The sequence below is a fragment of the Daucus carota genome, chromosome 2, assembly GCF_001625215.2.
Source record: "Daucus carota subsp. sativus chromosome 2, DH1 v3.0, whole genome shotgun sequence".
Classification (NCBI taxonomy): domain Eukaryota; kingdom Viridiplantae; phylum Streptophyta; class Magnoliopsida; order Apiales; family Apiaceae; genus Daucus; species Daucus carota.
In genome coordinates, this window is record NC_030382.2 from 35957338 (window position 1) to 35974993 (window position 17656).

General features: G+C 35.8%; 3 protein-coding genes and 2 non-coding genes across 6 annotated transcripts; 3 read left to right on the plus strand and 2 right to left on the minus strand.

The window, feature by feature from the left end:
• The first annotated feature begins 963 nt into the window (after positions 1-963).
• Positions 964-1066, plus strand: LOC135151041 (U6 spliceosomal RNA). The gene has a single exon (XR_010289491.1). It is a non-coding gene; the product is annotated as a U6 spliceosomal RNA (small nuclear RNA).
• Positions 1067-1838: 772 nt separating this feature from the next.
• LOC135150994 (small nucleolar RNA Z279/snoR105/snoR108) lies at positions 1839-1946 on the minus strand. Its single transcript, XR_010289447.1, has one exon. It is a non-coding gene; the product is annotated as a small nucleolar RNA Z279/snoR105/snoR108 (small nucleolar RNA).
• A 2912-nt stretch (positions 1947-4858) lies between these two features.
• LOC108206447 (methylsterol monooxygenase 2-2) lies at positions 4859-8936 on the plus strand. The gene is made up of 7 exons (XM_017376751.2): positions 4859-5074; positions 6050-6187; positions 6408-6553; positions 6727-6846; positions 6932-7144; positions 7248-7328; positions 8670-8936. Exons 1-7 carry the CDS (start codon positions 5045-5047, stop codon positions 8749-8751), a joined length of 810 nt encoding a protein of 269 aa, XP_017232240.1. The 5' UTR covers positions 4859-5044; the 3' UTR covers positions 8752-8936.
• A 2145-nt stretch (positions 8937-11081) lies between these two features.
• On the plus strand, positions 11082-12278 carry LOC108206158 (F-box protein At5g07610). Its single transcript, XM_017376365.2, has one exon. The coding sequence runs from the start codon at positions 11082-11084 to the stop codon at positions 12276-12278; it is 1197 nt and encodes a 398-aa protein (XP_017231854.1).
• Positions 12279-13843: 1565 nt separating this feature from the next.
• LOC108206159 (probable protein phosphatase 2C 24) lies at positions 13844-16168 on the minus strand. Of its 2 annotated transcripts, none has more exons than XM_017376366.2 (5): positions 15635-16168; positions 15073-15396; positions 14934-14973; positions 14448-14537; positions 13844-14360 (listed from the first exon to the last, which is right to left on the minus strand). In XM_017376366.2, exons 1-5 carry the CDS (start codon positions 16088-16090, stop codon positions 14059-14061), a joined length of 1212 nt encoding a protein of 403 aa, XP_017231855.1. In that variant the 5' UTR covers positions 16091-16168; the 3' UTR covers positions 13844-14058. The 2 variants fall into 2 exon arrangements, with proteins under 2 accessions (XP_017231855.1, XP_063943361.1); XM_064087291.1 differs by having other exon boundaries at positions 14448-14510; positions 14931-14973; positions 15635-16167.
• Positions 16169-17656: the final 1488 nt, after the last annotated feature.

The following is a 17656-nucleotide window of genomic DNA, read 5'->3' on the forward strand; positions in this document are numbered from 1 at the left end:
AAAATAAAAGGCACAGAAAGACAAAACACATAAATTTTAAATTTGTTTTTATTACGTTTCACTCTTTTAATATTAACTTCCAAACTCTAATTACTTAAATTTGCAATATATATTTCTTAGCAGATTGAATCAAATATATGAGATGACTAGGCTTGTATATGTATATAAAGGCATGTTTTGGGTTATAAAAAATCATTACTCTATTGATTTTATATGATTATAAATTTATAATATATATAATTTTATAAATATATATATATAATTTAAAAATAATATTAAATTGATTACGATTAATGATCCGATTAATCGCTGGACGGTGCCCTCACCGACTAAGTCCGATTCCCGCTTTTTACAACACTGCGTATAACTAGTAAAATAACCTGTCTTGATCACTAGTAAAAAAAGAACAGCTAACAGAAATCAATTATGAGTGAAGACCAGTATTTTCCCGGCTTCTATGCGAAAAGGGTTTTGCTTCTAACAGAAAAAATACATTGATGACCCATTCAATCAAACAACCGTCTTTATATTATTAATACAGTAATATGATGTTAGTTATAAAGGAAAGATAATTAAATGACAATTGTGGTAACCTGAGGATAAAAGACGATAGTATTTCACCAATGTCGCACCAGCAAAAAGCCAAGCAACACTATTGAGGGGATTTGCATACTCACCGGTCACCAAGGTCCTAATCTCATTTCCAGGTCATCCAGCAAAAAGCCAAGCAACACTATTGAGGGGATTTGCATACTCGCCAGTCACCAAGATCCTAATCTCATTTCCAGGTCATCGAAGTTTGTTTTTCTGTGGGTGGAGAGGCTGGTGCCTCGTGAATGGATATTTGATAGAACAGGATGCATTGAGGATGTATTCTACTGTAAGGAACTGTTCACTATCCCACATCGCCTAAATTGATTGAAACAGAGTTGTTTATATTGTTGAGATTGCAGCAACAAGTCTGTCCCTTCGGGGACATCCGATAAAATTGGAACGATACAGAGAAGATTAGCATGGCCCCTGCGCAAGGATGACACGCACAAATCGAGAAATGGTCCAAATTTTTTTTTTTCAATTTTTTGCTACTGAGTTTGAAGCCAGAAAGTAGAAGGGTTTTTGCAAATATTTGCCACTCACTGAGTTTTGAAGCAGCAATTCAATTCCAAAAAATATTGTGTGCTAGTCACTCATTATGGCATACGCCTATTTTTGTTAGGTTTAATAGGACTGTCCTCTGTTTTATATAATACAAAAGCCTTATTATTGCAGTATGTTGTGATATGCAGTGGATGACTTAGCCCTGTGCATGCTCAACCCTATATTGAAAAGAAAGAAGTAAACTTCTTTGGATATGAATCAATCTTTTGACATTAATTGATATTGTCTTGAACAGATCTGTTCATAGGTCTATTGTATACTTCTTGTAGAAGAGTGGTGTGCTTGACGTAATAGTTTCCCTAATCTTTCCTTTTTTTCTTTTCTATCCTTCTATGGCCTCATTTTTTATCAGACATAGTAAGATCATCAAGAGCAAGAACTTGTATCTAGAGCAACTTATGCAACCAGTGAGATATCATTAAATTAAAAGTTTGGTCTTGCGAGTATGACGGACTCAGCTTAAAATCTTGTAAAAGAAACGAGTGAGATATCATTGAATTAAAAGTCTGGTGTAGCATGTTCATTTTATTTGGACTCTTAAGCTCAAAATCTGTCCTTCAAAGATTTAAGATCGGGAACTTCTCAATGATTTTTTAAAAATATTATTTTCATAATATAGAAATATTATTTTAAAATTCTCTTTTCTAATAAAAATTTAAATATGACTTAAAGAAGGGGCAGGGATCAGATTGGTTAAAAACGAGAGCGCCTATGTTGTCGTAACAGGCTTGGGCTAGACACCCATATTGCATTTTTTATTGCAATATTCTGACCGCTCATCACATCCCATTATCTGCCTGAAGGATCATACTTTAACTAATGCCCGAGTCACTTACTTTAAACTACATTGCTTTCGTATTTCTCTTGAACCTTTTGATGTGGGACGCCAGAATACCCCAAAGAGAATAAATTGCACGACTCCGGGAGCTAAATCTGATGTCTATCATAATTTTCAAAACTGAATGCATTATAACATTTACATAGTATAGTAGAGCTATAGGGTCCAAACTGGAAATTCTACAAAATCACTTGGCATGTTCGGAGACTTTGATTTGGTCAAATGACATATTTGAAAAAGTGATAATTTTAATGAAATTCGACACATTAGACTTGCTTGTATGTGTTTATTTCTAGAGATTAGACTCAGTTGCGAAACTCGCTTACTTTAGATTCGCAATATATCAATGAGGCAGATAATGAAATCAGATTCCTGGAGCAAGAAGTTGATTAGGTCTTTGCAAGTGTTCATGTTTTCCTGCACATTAATATAGTTTTAATATAACTCTCCTTTAACAAACACGATCCCCATCTTTAAGTTTGTTTAGAATTTAATGTTCATAATCGATTCGATCCAAGTTGGTTCTGTATATTTTGTTGGCTCCAAGTTACAAGTTTGACACCAAGTCTGCTTTTGTCTATACAGCAAGTCCAGATTATGGGGGGATAACTTTACTGGCCTGAGGCCGTAGCCGCCTGCAAAAGCCAGGACTCAACAAAGGAACAATGCTCGGAGAGAATGCAGCATTAAACAATTTCTGAGCCCCAACCGCACATACTAATATACCATGATCTTCATAGGGTTGCTGACTTGCTGGCTGAGGGCAACCCCAACCATGGACTAAAAATTCAAATGAGATCATTTTGCTCCAAATCACTACATTCGTGGATAGAAAGTGGTCAAAATTTGGGTCATCAATATTCACTGATCCAATTTTTTTTATAATAATATTGTTTGATTTTTCTAATTTGTTAATTTTGTTATTGTTAGTAAAGGTAAATCAATAAAGTTTCAAACATAATTAAAATTCACGATAAATTACAAATAACATAATGCAACATAGATAATTTAACGATAATACAACTTCAAATAAAATGAAATACAACTAAATTTTTAGAATCTAAACATAAATATATATTTTTTTTTTCATATTTTTTCATCATTGTGTGTGTTCAAAAATAATTTTACTAATATCAATTCCTACTACGGTATTTCACGTCTTTTTCTTAATGCGTTCGCGCAGCTCCACGCATTTAAATAGGAAATGCTCCTTGGCGGTTTTCTTTCTTCTCTGCAAAAACCAGAAACCCATCACTCATATCTGTAAACCAACCCAGCAGTAAACCCAGATTCCCACACAACACACACATTAGAGCAAGTCCAATAGATGTGCTAAATCAAGTCTTAAATCTAAAAATAGGGAATATGAGATAAAATTGCACTCCAACACTATGCTAGTGATGTGCTAAATCACTAGCACAAGCCTCCCCTTCCCTATTTTTAGAATATGCTAGCCACTTTTAAACTATTTTTATCATTAAAATATTCATTTCCCTCTCTCCTCCACATCATTTCCCTCTCTCTTCCACACCAAAGTTGTTTAAATTTAATATTATTATAATAATAGGGATTGGATATAGGGAGTACTATTGGAGTTCATGTGCTAAATCTTTTGCTAAATCACTAAGACATATTATTTTATAATATTTTTAGGGAACCTCTTAGCATAGTGTTGGACTTGCTCTTATATTGCATCATTCACCATTCCTTATTAAAATATTGTCTAAAATCTATACAAACTCAAAACACCATCCCACAAAATTGCCTACCGAAAAGCTTAAAGGCTGAGACACATACATATACAATTATAGAAATCACACACACAGAATAAGGGTGGCCAGAGTTTTTTTTAATCAGAAGATTGTAACCGTTGTTGCTTCTTCGGGATTTCGCGAGATTATGAATCTTCTTGTATGTTATTATCAAAAGAATCATAGGGGTGTAACATTTCATTGAGTGACTGATATTTGATCATCGTCACCCATCGTCAAAAAATGGGAACTGTTTCGGTAAGTTTCATGTGAAGAGGGCCATAAGCTAAAGTATTATATTAGGAAAATGCTAGGGACCCCAAATATTTATCCCAAAAATTTTTCCCAAATGACGTGGCAAAATCTCATTGGTTGCATTCATTCCCATAATAATGAGGCCCCCCTGCAGATTCATCAATCACCCAATCAAATTTCGCCACTTGTTAGCCACGTCATTTGGTACCAATTTTTGGGGAAAAAATTTGGGGTCTCTAGCATTGCCCATTATATTAATATTATATCACACACTATTTTATTTGTTGTGCACTAAGCCGGGGGTTTTAATGGAAACAGCCTCTCAAGTTAAGAGTATGGGCATGACTGCGTACATTTTACCCTCCTCAGGCCCGGCTCTAAGTGGGATATAGTGAGTAGGTTTGGTTTGATTTGGTTTACCATAATTATAATTATAATATACTAATATGTTAAAATATTATTTTTGAAATATATTATTATAGCTAACCATTTTAGCTATCCCGTTGAAGATGCTCTTATAAAATAGAACAATATTTTTTTCCTAATCTAACGGTGCTTATTTATCCCGTATATGATCCCACGGATGATAAGCTTTTGGTAGTACATGACCATAAAACCATGTAACCAAATTATCTGCCTTGCTCTTATTATATATATATAAGTATATAAGTATATAATATAATACAATAGATAAAATAAAATAATTATAGTGCAGTTTAATAATAAATAAATAATACAATCAGATAAAATAAAATAATTATAATGCAGTTTAATAATAAATAAATAATATTATCGAACTCGACCGACCCGACCCATCCACACATATATAATTATGGTGTGTATCGTATATAAAGATGAACAGGGAGATCAGAGAAAGAGAAAGGGCCACGAGGGCAGATTCCCGTGACAGTCTGTATGTTGCTGTGTCTTTCATACTAACTCATATCATAATAACATATACTCACACGCACAACACTCACTCTCTTCTCTCTCACACACTGCTCCCTGCCAAATCTGCCGGCCGTCATATTCACCGGACGACATGGATTCCGTCATTGAATCCGCCTGGAAGGTATCTCCACACACATACTTATATTTCTTCGCATCTTCAGATTCATTCAATCAATGTGTGTATGTATTTTGTATCTATCGATTGTAATCTAATCTATACTCCGTAACATTGTGCGTGTGCCTCTCTGTGTGTGTGTTAGATGCTAAAATTTTACATTGTTATCTCCGTCACATTTCTGTGCCAGATGATGTATGTGTGTCATTGTAATTGTGTTTGTTTTTTTTATGTCAATTTTCCTCTGATTCACTTGTTTGCGTTTTGTTATTATTTATTGTTGTTAATTTGGGGAGATTGTTGCCTCTTGTTGCGTTGTGCTTCTCGTTTTGATTAGGTAATGTGTTAGACCTTATCTGTAAGTCGGAATTTGTCGGTTTTCGGATTATTGGAGTTACTAGATTTTGTGATTTCGATGTTTGATTTCATTGAAGCTGTTTTCAGGAAAACTAATGCAATGATGCTAATACTATGTGTTTGTTTGTTAGGTCTTGATTATTAAGAGAAACAATTAGCTCTAAGATTAGATATATGTATATCGTGGTGACTTGAGATGTTAACTACTATATGAGTGAAATCTCCATCCGCTGGGAAATGACCGTGATTTATAGTTGAAGTTGAGTCTGGTGATGATGACATTCTCCTGTCCTGTATATTTACTTATCATAGTATTGTGAGATTTGTCGTGAGCTATATCACTGGACTCTGCTGGATTCTGGAGTTCTCCATGTTTTAGACTGGTCAAAAAATGAAAGTCCTGTATGTTTTTTACTGCCTAGATGTCTGTGTGTCAAGTGCCCCGCATGGTTCCCTTGAGGTGAAAAAAAGAGTACAGTAAGACAGTGTTGTCATTTTTGCGATTCAGACGTGTACGATTAGTTGCTCCTTTTACCTATTTACTGCATTATGAGTTGCCATATATAGTTAATTGTTTATCATATTTCATTAATTCACTTGTTTTCTTCCTTCTTTACGATGCAGTATTTGATCACTCACTTCAGTGACTTTCAGCTGGCTTGTATTGGAAGTTTCCTCCTTCATGAAAGTGTCTTTTTCTTGTCAGGGCTTCCGTTTATCTATCTCGAAAGGGCTGGTTGGCTAAGCAAGTACAAAATTCAGGTTTCTCTCTTTTTGATTATTAACTTGTATAGAGATAAAGAAACGTTAAGATACTTTTATCTAATAATCCTCTAATGTATTAATTTACTCTGGGACATCCATTTCATTGACCATCGACCCAAAGAAATTCAGTAGATTTGGTAGGTTTTGTTAGTTTTTTACACGGCGACCTCCTTTTGCATAAAACTTATTGTAATGAATTACTTTTTGGTTAATCTAGATGAAAAACAATACTGCTGAAGCTCAGGAGAAATGCATTAGTCGTCTCTTGCTATATCATTTCTGTGTCAACCTACCAGTTATGCTTGTCTCGTATCCAGTGTTCAGATCCATGGGAATGAGAAGCAGTCTGCCATTGCCGTCCTGGTATATCCAGGTTCTTTATATGCTATAGCTATATCTGAAATCATGTGCTATATGCATCTCTGGGAAACACAGATAATTTGTATTTACTATATCTGTCTCTATAGTTCTTAGCTTTTAACGAATTGTTGTATATATATATGTTTTATTCTTATATTCTGAATCTGCATTTGTAGGAAAGTAGTGTCTACACAGATATTCTTCTACTTTATCATAGAGGATTTTATATTCTATTGGGGTCACAGGGTTTTACATACAAAATGGTTGTACAAGCATGTCCACAGTGTTCATCACGAGTAAGTGGAGATACAAAAATGCTCTGAAATTTATAATGTTCTGTGATGTTTTCAGCATGTTTAACAACCTACACTGAATATTTAGGTATGCAACACCCTTTGGACTGACTTCAGAATATGCTCACCCTGCTGAAATACTGTTTCTTGGTTTTGCCACGATTGTTGGTCCTGCTATCACTGGACCCCATTTAATAACTCTGTGGTTGTGGATGGTAGTAAGAGTCCTAGAGACCGTGGAAGCACATTGTGGTTACCACTTTCCATGGAGCATTTCAAATTTTCTGCCACTATATGGCGGGTAAGCATCTAAGCTCTTGTTTTGCTTATTAGTAGCTGCTGCATATGATCAAATTATTCTTGTTGTGTATTGTGCTTGATATTTATGTTCGATTAATTTTCAGGGCTGATTTCCATGACTATCATCACCGTCTTCTGTATACCAAGTCCGGCAATTACTCGTCTACTTTCGTTTACATGGACTGGTATGCATCATTCATGCATTTAGCTACCTGAAAATTTTTATGGCCCTTGTTTCGTCTATTTGTAATAATCTTTACGAATTTCTTGTTGTATGTCCTAATGGTATTAGTATCACTTGCAATCTGACTTCAAATAATTAAGAACGTGAGGGTCAAACTTCAGCAAAGTAATTGCCATCATTTAAGTGTACCATTTATATACATTATGAATGTGTAATTACTTTGGAGATTTTTATTCCATGCAGTAAATCAAGTCTAATACTTTAGCACTAGTGCAGTAGCACAGATCCAAACACAATCACAGTGACATGATTCTAGTTTTTAGTGAACTTCCATTGATATGTGTCATTAGTGTATGTGGGTAGTCGTCATATTGGGGGAGATTTGACCAATGCCATTATGAAGTGGATTTCGTGCAGTTAAAGCAATGCACACACACATATATCCTCTAGGACTTTGTTGGGCACATAAATATTTTGTTTTGCAATATATTAGGTAAGAAGATTAGATGTTTGTAAAATATTTTCCCAATTTTGGAGATGGAAATATCTTTCTCACTTCCCTTGGTTTCTTTCTCCGACCAGCACAAACTTTTCACAGTATTTTCTTGAAAAATATTCTACACCCGATAAACGGACGAGGCCTTGGTGACCTGAATACGTGTCACCAAATTTTGTAGGTTTGTAGATTTTGTAGGAAAACATGACATTATATATATCAAATGGAAAATCTCTGTTTCATCTACTGTTTCTTGAGTGAGGCCTTTATAAGCGAGTTCCGAGGTACTTGTAACATCTAATTCCAAAGTACTTGTGGTTTCTCGAAATGCGAAGGAAACCACTTATCTACCTTACCCATGGTTACCGCAAGTTATGTGTAGCCTATTTAAATATAAATTGATACAATTTGCCCATATTAACTATGTAACTTCTAGTTACATAGTATTTTTTGTATGAACGAAACACTAGCATTGTTTTTCCAAAGAAGTATATGATGTTTACTTACTTTGAAGTAAGTTCAGAATCTTTTGATAAGTCAATAACTAAAAGGTTGACAAAACAAATGAAACTAAAGTTTTAGGCTGGGGTAACATTTATCACACACTACTTTCTTCAGCAAGATGTCTAGTAACCTTAAGACCATCACTAATTTATTTCTCCAACAGTAGTATTTGTGGAGAATAATTTTTAAACTTCATATATCGGTGTTTAGGATGAGAACAAACTTCCATTCTCTTTTATAACAAAGCTTGTTTACTAATTTTTGTACATGTGTGTTCAAGGATTTTGAGTACTTTGTTTCACTATATATCTTACTCTTAACTTCTTGTTTTTCCCTTCGCAGGATATTTGGTACTGATAAGGGTTACAGAAAGCTGAAGGCTGTTAAGAGTAGTGAAGATGAGATTGATGCCAAGCAAATGTAATTTGGTATATGACCAGCATCAATTGAAAACTAGAGCATCCTTGTAATGGGCATCGGTTACATTGTTCGTAATTGCTTTACATTTATGTTCTAGTCTCTTTGTGTTTCCTTTGGAGTTGGATCAAAGCTTGTTTTAAATGATTGTTTTTGTATCCAAGTTCAGTGTTAGTGAGTTCTCTTTTATCACCATCTGCCTTTGCGTACTTGGAACTGTTAATCTCATATCCACGTGCAAGCAATTTCTACCTTTAGCTATGATTATATCTTCTGTTCTTCATAGTAAAGAGTACAGTTGCATTTGTTATTGCTGGGCAATTTTTATATACTTCAGGAGTTGATGTTCATCTTTGGGGCTTCTGACGGTGGTATATGTCACTTCGAGGGTTGTTTTAAGTCTCGTACCACTATATCGAACTGCAAAATAGTTATTTTGTAAAAAACATAACTCCTTGTGTGTGTGTGTGTCTGTGGTGAGGGTTTTTGTTATACTTTAGTATTCGCCTTGATATATATCTTTTGACATATACTCTTTGTCTTTGACCCGACTCGTAGCCTCTGGTCGGTTGATATTCAGTATATGTGGATTGTTTGTGTACTGTCATGGTGTTTCGGGGTCGAAATCAGGGCTAATCTAGCTAGGTTGATTGAGATTTTGTTTTCAAGTAGAGATTTATATTTGAAAATCAGTAAAATGATTAGTTTAGTCCCCAGCCTTCAAGGATAGTGATATTTATATTGTGTTTGGTTGGGGTGAATGGAATGGAATGAGTACAAATAAAAGAAAATAATACAGTGTAGGAGGGAGGATTTTGAAAAAAATGAGTGAGTGCAAAATTGTATGATAAGATTTGGGTAGAAAATAGGTATGATAAGCAATGGAGCATTCCTTCACAAAATGGAGGGTCTGAGCTCTAGTTAAGAAATAAGAATGATAAGAATATGGAATGGTGGAAGGTAGGGCTGTAAATGAGTTGATACGCTCGATAAACGCTCGGTGTTCGGTTCGAAAAAAGCTCGGTTCAAGCTCATTTCGATTCATAAACGAGTCGGTCATGAGCATAATTTTAAGGTTCGTTTCATAAACGAGCTGAACTCGAGCACAGTAGAGTTCGACTCAATAGTTCGCGAACAAGTTCGAATTATGAGTTCATGAACATGGTTTGTGAACTTGACTCGTGAGCGTGGTTCGTGAACTCGGCCCCTGAACATGGTTCGTGAACTCGGCCCCTGAACATGGTTCGTGAACTTGGCTCGTGAACATGGGTTGTGAGCATGCCATGTTCTATTTTAATTTATTTATGTTGAACTTTGTTTTTTTGTTAATTTTGGATTAAGGATGTAGGAGTTTTATTAATGGATGATTTATTATGAATTTATGATTCCTTAGAGTATAAATTAAAATATTTTTAGAATTTTAATTTATTTTTTTAATTAAATTAAATAACAAACAAGCTCGTAAATAAATTTATGAGCATAAGCTAGCTCGTTAGCAAAGTTTATTAAACAAGCTCGTGAACAAAATTAATGGGCGGTTGGTGAGCAAAAATTCGTGAGACATGTTCGTGAGCGTAAGTTAATGAGCGGTTCGTGAGCAAAAGCTCGTGAGACATGTTCGTGAGCGTGAGCAAAAACTTGTGAGACATGTTCGTGAACAGCTCGCGACGGTTCGCGAGCCGTTCGTGAACGGAGTTATTCCTTAATTAGTCGATCCTCAAACAATATTTTTGACTTGATCCAAGCTCTAGATCGAGTTCGAGTTTGCTAATTTTTAACAAACGATACACGAGCACTCTACTCTAGAGTTCGGCTCGGCTCGGCTCATTTACACCCCTGGAAGGAATGAAATTATTATACATTCAACTAAATTATAGTTCAAATCTCATATCGTTCCCTTATTTTTTATTACATATTTCATTATATTAATATAATTAAAAATTGATATTAGATACATCCAAATACCCTAAATCCAAAATAAATGCTGAGAAATTTAGATTAAATACGTTCATACGTCATATTTATAAGTTATGAAGATTTTAATAAATCCCGTCAGTACTGCTTAAGCAATGCACGGGGGTGCTCGATGACATGGACGAATGAATGGGAAAGATAAAAGTACAAAATTTAGTAAATCTATTAACCTGCATGAAATAAAATTTGTAATAGTTATAAACTTGGTAATGTGCAAACCAAATAAGAAAAATCCAGAAATAAAGTATGTTTTATTCCACAAAGATTCATAATCTGATTTTGATTTGTATTCCACAAACTTTGCTATAAATATCTCAGATCATGATGCATATTTCTTGTACATTCAAGAAAACAAACTTAGGCATGGCCATGAGCCTTAAAAGAAGCTGCACTTCTAGTTCTCAGGAAGTTGTTCTCAGAGACGAGGATTTATTGACACTGATCCTCTTGCGCGTGCCTCGGACACGACACAATCTCTTGAAGTCTGTTTCAAAACAATGGCAGTGTCTGATCACCGCGCCCCACTTTCGTAATTTACTACCTCCTCTCCGCGCCTCTGGTCTCTTCATCCAAGTACCCGTTGAGGTCAGTTCCGGTGATAATGTCTATTTTGTTCCTCTGGATGATCCGAGAACTGCTCCCCTGTTTCGAAACCTCGAAAAGGTTTGTATTCTGCAATCCTGCAATGGCCTTTTACTGTGTTCTGATGCCCTTAGAACACATTATGTTTATGACTCATCCACCGATCAATTAGCGAGTCTTCCTAGACATGGGCTAGACACTGGGAATGGTTTTCGTTATGTTGGCTTGGCTTATGATCCTTCAAAGTCACTTCACTACAAAGTTATTGCTTTTGTGACTAGGCGTCGAGCTCAATTATTTCATCATGAGAGGGACTTCTATGTTTACTCCTCGGAAACCAAGACCTGGAAGTCCTCTGTACAGTCCTTTATTTCAGGTCCGGGAATGTACTTCAACGACGGTGTGTATTGGAAGGGGCGTATGCATTGGTTAAGTAGTTTGAACTATGTATCAGAACCAGAATCGGCTCTTTCTGAATGCCTGTACTTTAATGTGGATGAAGAAAGGTTAGGAACATTTCCAAGGCCACCTATTCGTGTGTGGTCGAATTCAAGGAGGAGTTTGTATTTCGGGGAATCTGAAGACCATTTGCACGTTGTTGAGGCTCGTCCTTATGCCAATTCACTCAGCGTGTATGAGATGAAGAGTGATTACTCAGAGTGGTTTGTCAAGTACCGAATAGATCTTGATCCAATATCCAGAGATTTCCCGGAGATAAAAGAGAAGGATATGTTTGACGAAGAAAACGATCATGAACCTGTAGTTAATGTGCTCTCACTTATTAGAAGGGAGAATTTCCATGAGGATTCATTCGCGGTACTAGAAATACCTGGTAAGGCTATACGTTACAATCTCGTGGACAGAAGCTTCCAATTGATACGGGACTTTGGTGCAGACTTAGACTTCGATCCAAAAATAAATGACTATTCGCTATGTGATTTTACAGCTTGTCAGTACATTGTTAATCTTAATGTGTAGTGACAACATTCTTTCTGGTCTTGTACTATTGATCAACGCAATGATAAGTATATTGTTCTGTATTTTTATCTAGTCTGTATTTCGAAGCTATAGTGCTTTTTCTTCCTTACTAACATTCGAAAGAAAATCTGAGTCTCTCATATCAGTAACTAAAACAAGGGCTTTTATAACTCTGTCTGACTTGAAGTGAATCGATACGAAAGTTGTATTTAGTTTTGCATTGGAATAGTGGGATGTGATCCGTTCTCCTTCGTTTCACACAACAGCTTAAGAGCAAAATCACCATCCTCAATCACTGTCACCACAATTTTCGCAAATTAAAGATGATTCAAGTGCTGCTGTATGATAGAGTTGAGGCAAATCTCCAGAACATCACAGTGGTGCCCAGATTCTAGTCATCTTTTCCGGCGGCTTGATCGAAATCTGGCAACACAAAGTCGATCAAAACTTAACCAAACTCAACATTTTATATTACAAACTGAAACTCTCAACATCTACAATCTATTACAATTAACAATACAAACAAACAATCAACCATGAATCTGGAAAATTGATAAATAATTACTAACAAAATCCAACAACTCGACCTATCAATTCTAGTAATCAAATGATATGATTATATACCTCAATCGATTATAAATGACATGGGAAACTATTTAAGACAAAATAAGTCAAAAATCAACTAATAAAAAACCTCCCATTTCGGGTTATGAACCCCAAATCAGGTTTAAAAATTACTACTTTGTTCCAATGTTTCGAGGGTATATTCAGATGGAGATGGAGAATGTTTTGGATTTCGTAACGGTTATGGAACAAAGTGGTAGTAAATTAGGGCTAATGAACATAAAATTAGGGTTTTTATACATTAAAATGGGGAAAAAGACCTTAAAATACGTTTTTCCCATTTTACCCACGCCTTAATTAACGTTAAACACCAATATTTAACGGAGGTTGACGGAAATGGTGAGAATTACCGCGCACAAAATACGTGTGGGTGACAAAGTGCAATTATCTAAAATTTGTATACTAAAATGTTTTTGGACCGAAGTTTAGGGGTGTGAATTGCAATAAGCTCTTAATTATATCATTGAAAATCGTATCGAGCTTACTAATTTATAAATATTGTTAGGGACAACTTGTACTACTTGCCTGAGCTTACTAATTTATAAATATTGTTAGGGACAACTTGTACTACTTGCCTCTAATAGAGTAATTGCATAAGCATGGATGCGAGGCTTAAAAGCTGCATGTTTACATCTAACTCTCAACTCAAATCTTTTATGTCTTCATGAACAATACATTAATAACACATTTAGACACTACCAAAGTGTCTTTGCTATATAAAACTTTCAATAGTTCTTTATCAAACCAACGTGGAACTCAAAGTTTCCTTTTCAATATTCTACTACCAAGAAAGCAATTTCAGATCATCACAACTCACTCATTCCTTAGTCGTTTTGAGTGAATAAACATGCATTTGGAAGCTCTCTCGGAGAAGAACATAATCCACGCATAACCCACCACGAACACATAGCCGAGCCTCACTCAAACTGATGCTCAAAATGTCAATATTCTAACCGATTCTTTGATAAATTTTTACCTCCGAAGATTTTAAAACGTATTTACAACTCTATAGCAAAACCGCATTGATAGGAATTAGGTAAAACATGAAGAAAACCATGAAAACATAAAATAACGAGGTCCCAACAGAAACACTAAAGTTGGTGTCATTTTAATACTTATTGCAGGAACTTATTGCGAGAAAACATGAGCATATGTGTCAGCTCCCTTCTTTTTTTAGATTGATGACAACGACACTCACGTTATCACTGCTCCGCCTAACAAACGCTAGCTTCGTCAATAATAATGAAGCGTCCGCGCACGGCTCGCCGCTGCCGGAGTGATTTGCCGGCAACGGGACTTTTCCGTCGAGACACATTCGGGCGACGCCGCATGCAGTCTGGTTCGACACCATGTCCCATAATCCATCACTGGCTAGTATCAAACATTCGTCGTCCGCTGTTCGGTTTATTATTGTCACTTCGGGTTCGCAACTCACGTATGGCTTTAAATATTTGTCACCTGGGAAAAATTACACGTATAAAATGTTATAAACATCGTACATCTTATCGTCCCCAGACCTAAGTATTTTTATGGAGAATTTTTTACCTATAGCTCTTGACATGGCGAGAACGCCGAGGACTCGTGGTCCGTCCCAGTAAATAACACGGCCACCAGCCAGGGGCGGATGCACATTAGCTTGAGTGGGTGCACAGGACCCCACTCAGCTTGGACTTGAACCCCTTTTTAAGCCTAGACTCAAAACTAATGTTAACTTAGAAATAATTAAACAAACAAACGATGTTTTCTCCTAAATGGAAAAATGGTTTTTCTAGTATGTTTTTACGGACTCACATTAACAACTACTTTTTGTTTAGATTGAGAAATTTTAAATGTCGAAGATTGTGCATGCAGAGGGGTCATTATTATTAATGTGATTAGAGCCTATAAGAATCCACTACTTCGTCAAAAAGTGGTTGTTAGTGTTACTTCCTTCTTTTATAATAGTCGTTTTGACTTTCCGTGATTTGAGGAGTATCATATATTATTTAAGGAACCCACTGAAATATAATCCTGGATCCGCCACTGCGGCACCAGCAGCTTCAATTCGGCTCAGCTCATCCGGACGATCAGGCTGCATATTATGAAGTTGTAAAAATTATAAGAAACGATAGATAAAAATCAAATTCTTAATTATATAAAGAAATCTCTGTACTTTTGTTGTATTAATTACCTTATGATCTCTGGATAGAGGAACAGCTTTGCCTTTCCTGCACAAAACCGCTCTAGAATCGCCACAGTTCGCCACAACAATCTTCTCCGGCGTCACAATCGCAACCACAGCCGTGGAACCAACCGCATCCGACTCGGGCGAAGGCAGCTGGCATCTGCAACCAGTGGCGAGCACCACAGCTTCTTTCTTCGTGATCACCTCATTGTCCATCCGACTAAAGCTCCTCCGCAGAGCTTCCTGCCACTCGGTAGGCTCCAGTGCCACCTTCCCTTCCAACTCCTCTCTTATCAACTCATGCAGCCTTTCTTTACACCTCTTCGATACCTATTTAACAGGAGTAACATAAATAAATCAAGTCCACCACAAACACATGTATTAGTTCTTATACAGCAACATAAATAAATCAAGTCCACCACAAACACATGTATTAGTTCTTATATATGTTAATGTGTTCTATTTTAACTAACAAAGTATTTGCAATATTGATTTAACCATGAACATGTCAAACAAAAGTAGTCTTCATAGAACTAAACCGTATTAATTTCTGATAATATTAACATACATGAGAACATCCGTGTCCATCGTAAACACCAAAATAGTGAAACCCCGAGGAATCCCCATCCTCCTTGCTACAAAACGAAGGATGAATCGCTACAAAATCCTCCATATCTCTTCTCCTCCCACAAATCGACGAATGTCCAAACCTCGGACACTTCTCCGAAACCACAAAACCCTCTTTCTCATTCTTCCCCACCAAACTCATCTCCCTCCTCAACTCCCCTTTCTCACCTTCCTCCACACCACCACCGCCGGAAAACATCTGCAGCCTCCGTCTCTTTAGTCCCCTACTATTCTCTTCCTCCCCCGCAACAAATCTCGCTCTACACATCTCCATCTTCCTGCGCCGCGAAGCCCGCGCATCTTTCGTACACGACGAGGCCGATACTTTGGGGCTCGAATTCTCGTTCATCAACTTCCCCGACCAAGTATCCGTCATTGCAGATTTTATCGAATTCATACAAAAATCGACGAGCTGTTTGTAACAAATGCGCACGAAAATGATGGAGGTGAGGAAAATGATGGAGATTTTAAGGTAAAAAATGGGGCGGACCGACTTGGGGAATGAGGTCAGATGGTTGAATCGGGACCGTTGATTGAATTTGGTAAAATGAACACGTAGCATGAGTAAAGATTCGTGGCCCAATGGGATCTGGGCACGGCCGAGATAGTTATTTGCTTAGGTGACACGCATGTGGCCTAGTACTGAAAAGGAGGGAGTGTATGCTACTACTATGAATTTTCATTTCGAACTGGGGACGCGTGGCGAGTGTGAGCAGCGATACGAGATTTCTATCTGCCTTTCTGGATTCTCAAGTTTCTGAGTCTGGTTGGAGTTACGATTGTTTTCAAATTCGCTTTTACTTTGATTATTATTCTTTTGGTTATTCATTATTTGTAATCACACGTAAAAAAAATAGATATTTTGATTCAAAAAATATTAACTACATTCACTAAGAAGAGATTATTAATTTCTTTCAAAACAATGGCACAAACATTTTCGAAAACATAAATATAATAGATTTCTTATAATTAATGAAAATTGGAACAAAATTTTGAAAAACATCAAGTGAGTATAAAATTGCTGGGATGGATTTGAGAATAGATTAGAGGTGGGAGAGAATAAGACTTTTCATCTTAAGTTGAAGTTGTGATCTCAAAGAGGTAGAGAGAATTAAATGGTGGAACGAATGAGTTTTTCTAATTATTATCTATAATATAGTTCATTTTTCATTTCATTTCTTTCAGAATTATTTACCCCAACCAAACATAACACAAGTGTCTTCCTAAAATTTGGACTTGGGGCTACTAAAGAATAAAAATGAATAGAATTCTGTATCATTTTAGATGTTATTTATCATATTAGTGATCATTTTCATACTTGCGGTATTAAAGTGAAACATTTGAATAAATTTCTACATTTAGTTATATATTTTGATCTACTAATGAAACAGATTAAAATTTGAGACGAACAAAAGATTTTAGAAACTGAAGCCCGTAACCTCACCTACAACTCGTTCGCATCGAACACGTATATTATGCACGTAACATTTGAATATATGGGCACATGAGTGAGATAAGCTGATAGAAGAGAATACTCATTTCTCCGTCCATCTCCAGCAGTTGTGATCCAAAAATTCAAATTTGGATCATCAACTGATCCAAATATCTGATCAACTCCAGCAGCGTGATCCAAATTCTGATCCAAATTACTTTTTGTATATTATATTACATAAATTTTATATTAAAATTAAACTATATAATCTCAAATTTAATTTTTAATCATTATTAACTACTTATATTATATTTAATTAAATAATTTAATTATTTTTTAACATCGATCAAAGTATCTCAAAATTAAGAACATGAAGATGAAACTCAAGGATCTCAAAATGACATGATAGCTACGTATAATGTTTTGATTATCTCTGAAGAAACGGAAATAATCTGTTCGACTAAATCAAAATTTATATTTATTGTACTGTTTTCAAGTCATTTCCCGGTATTGTAATTGTATCTTATGCAT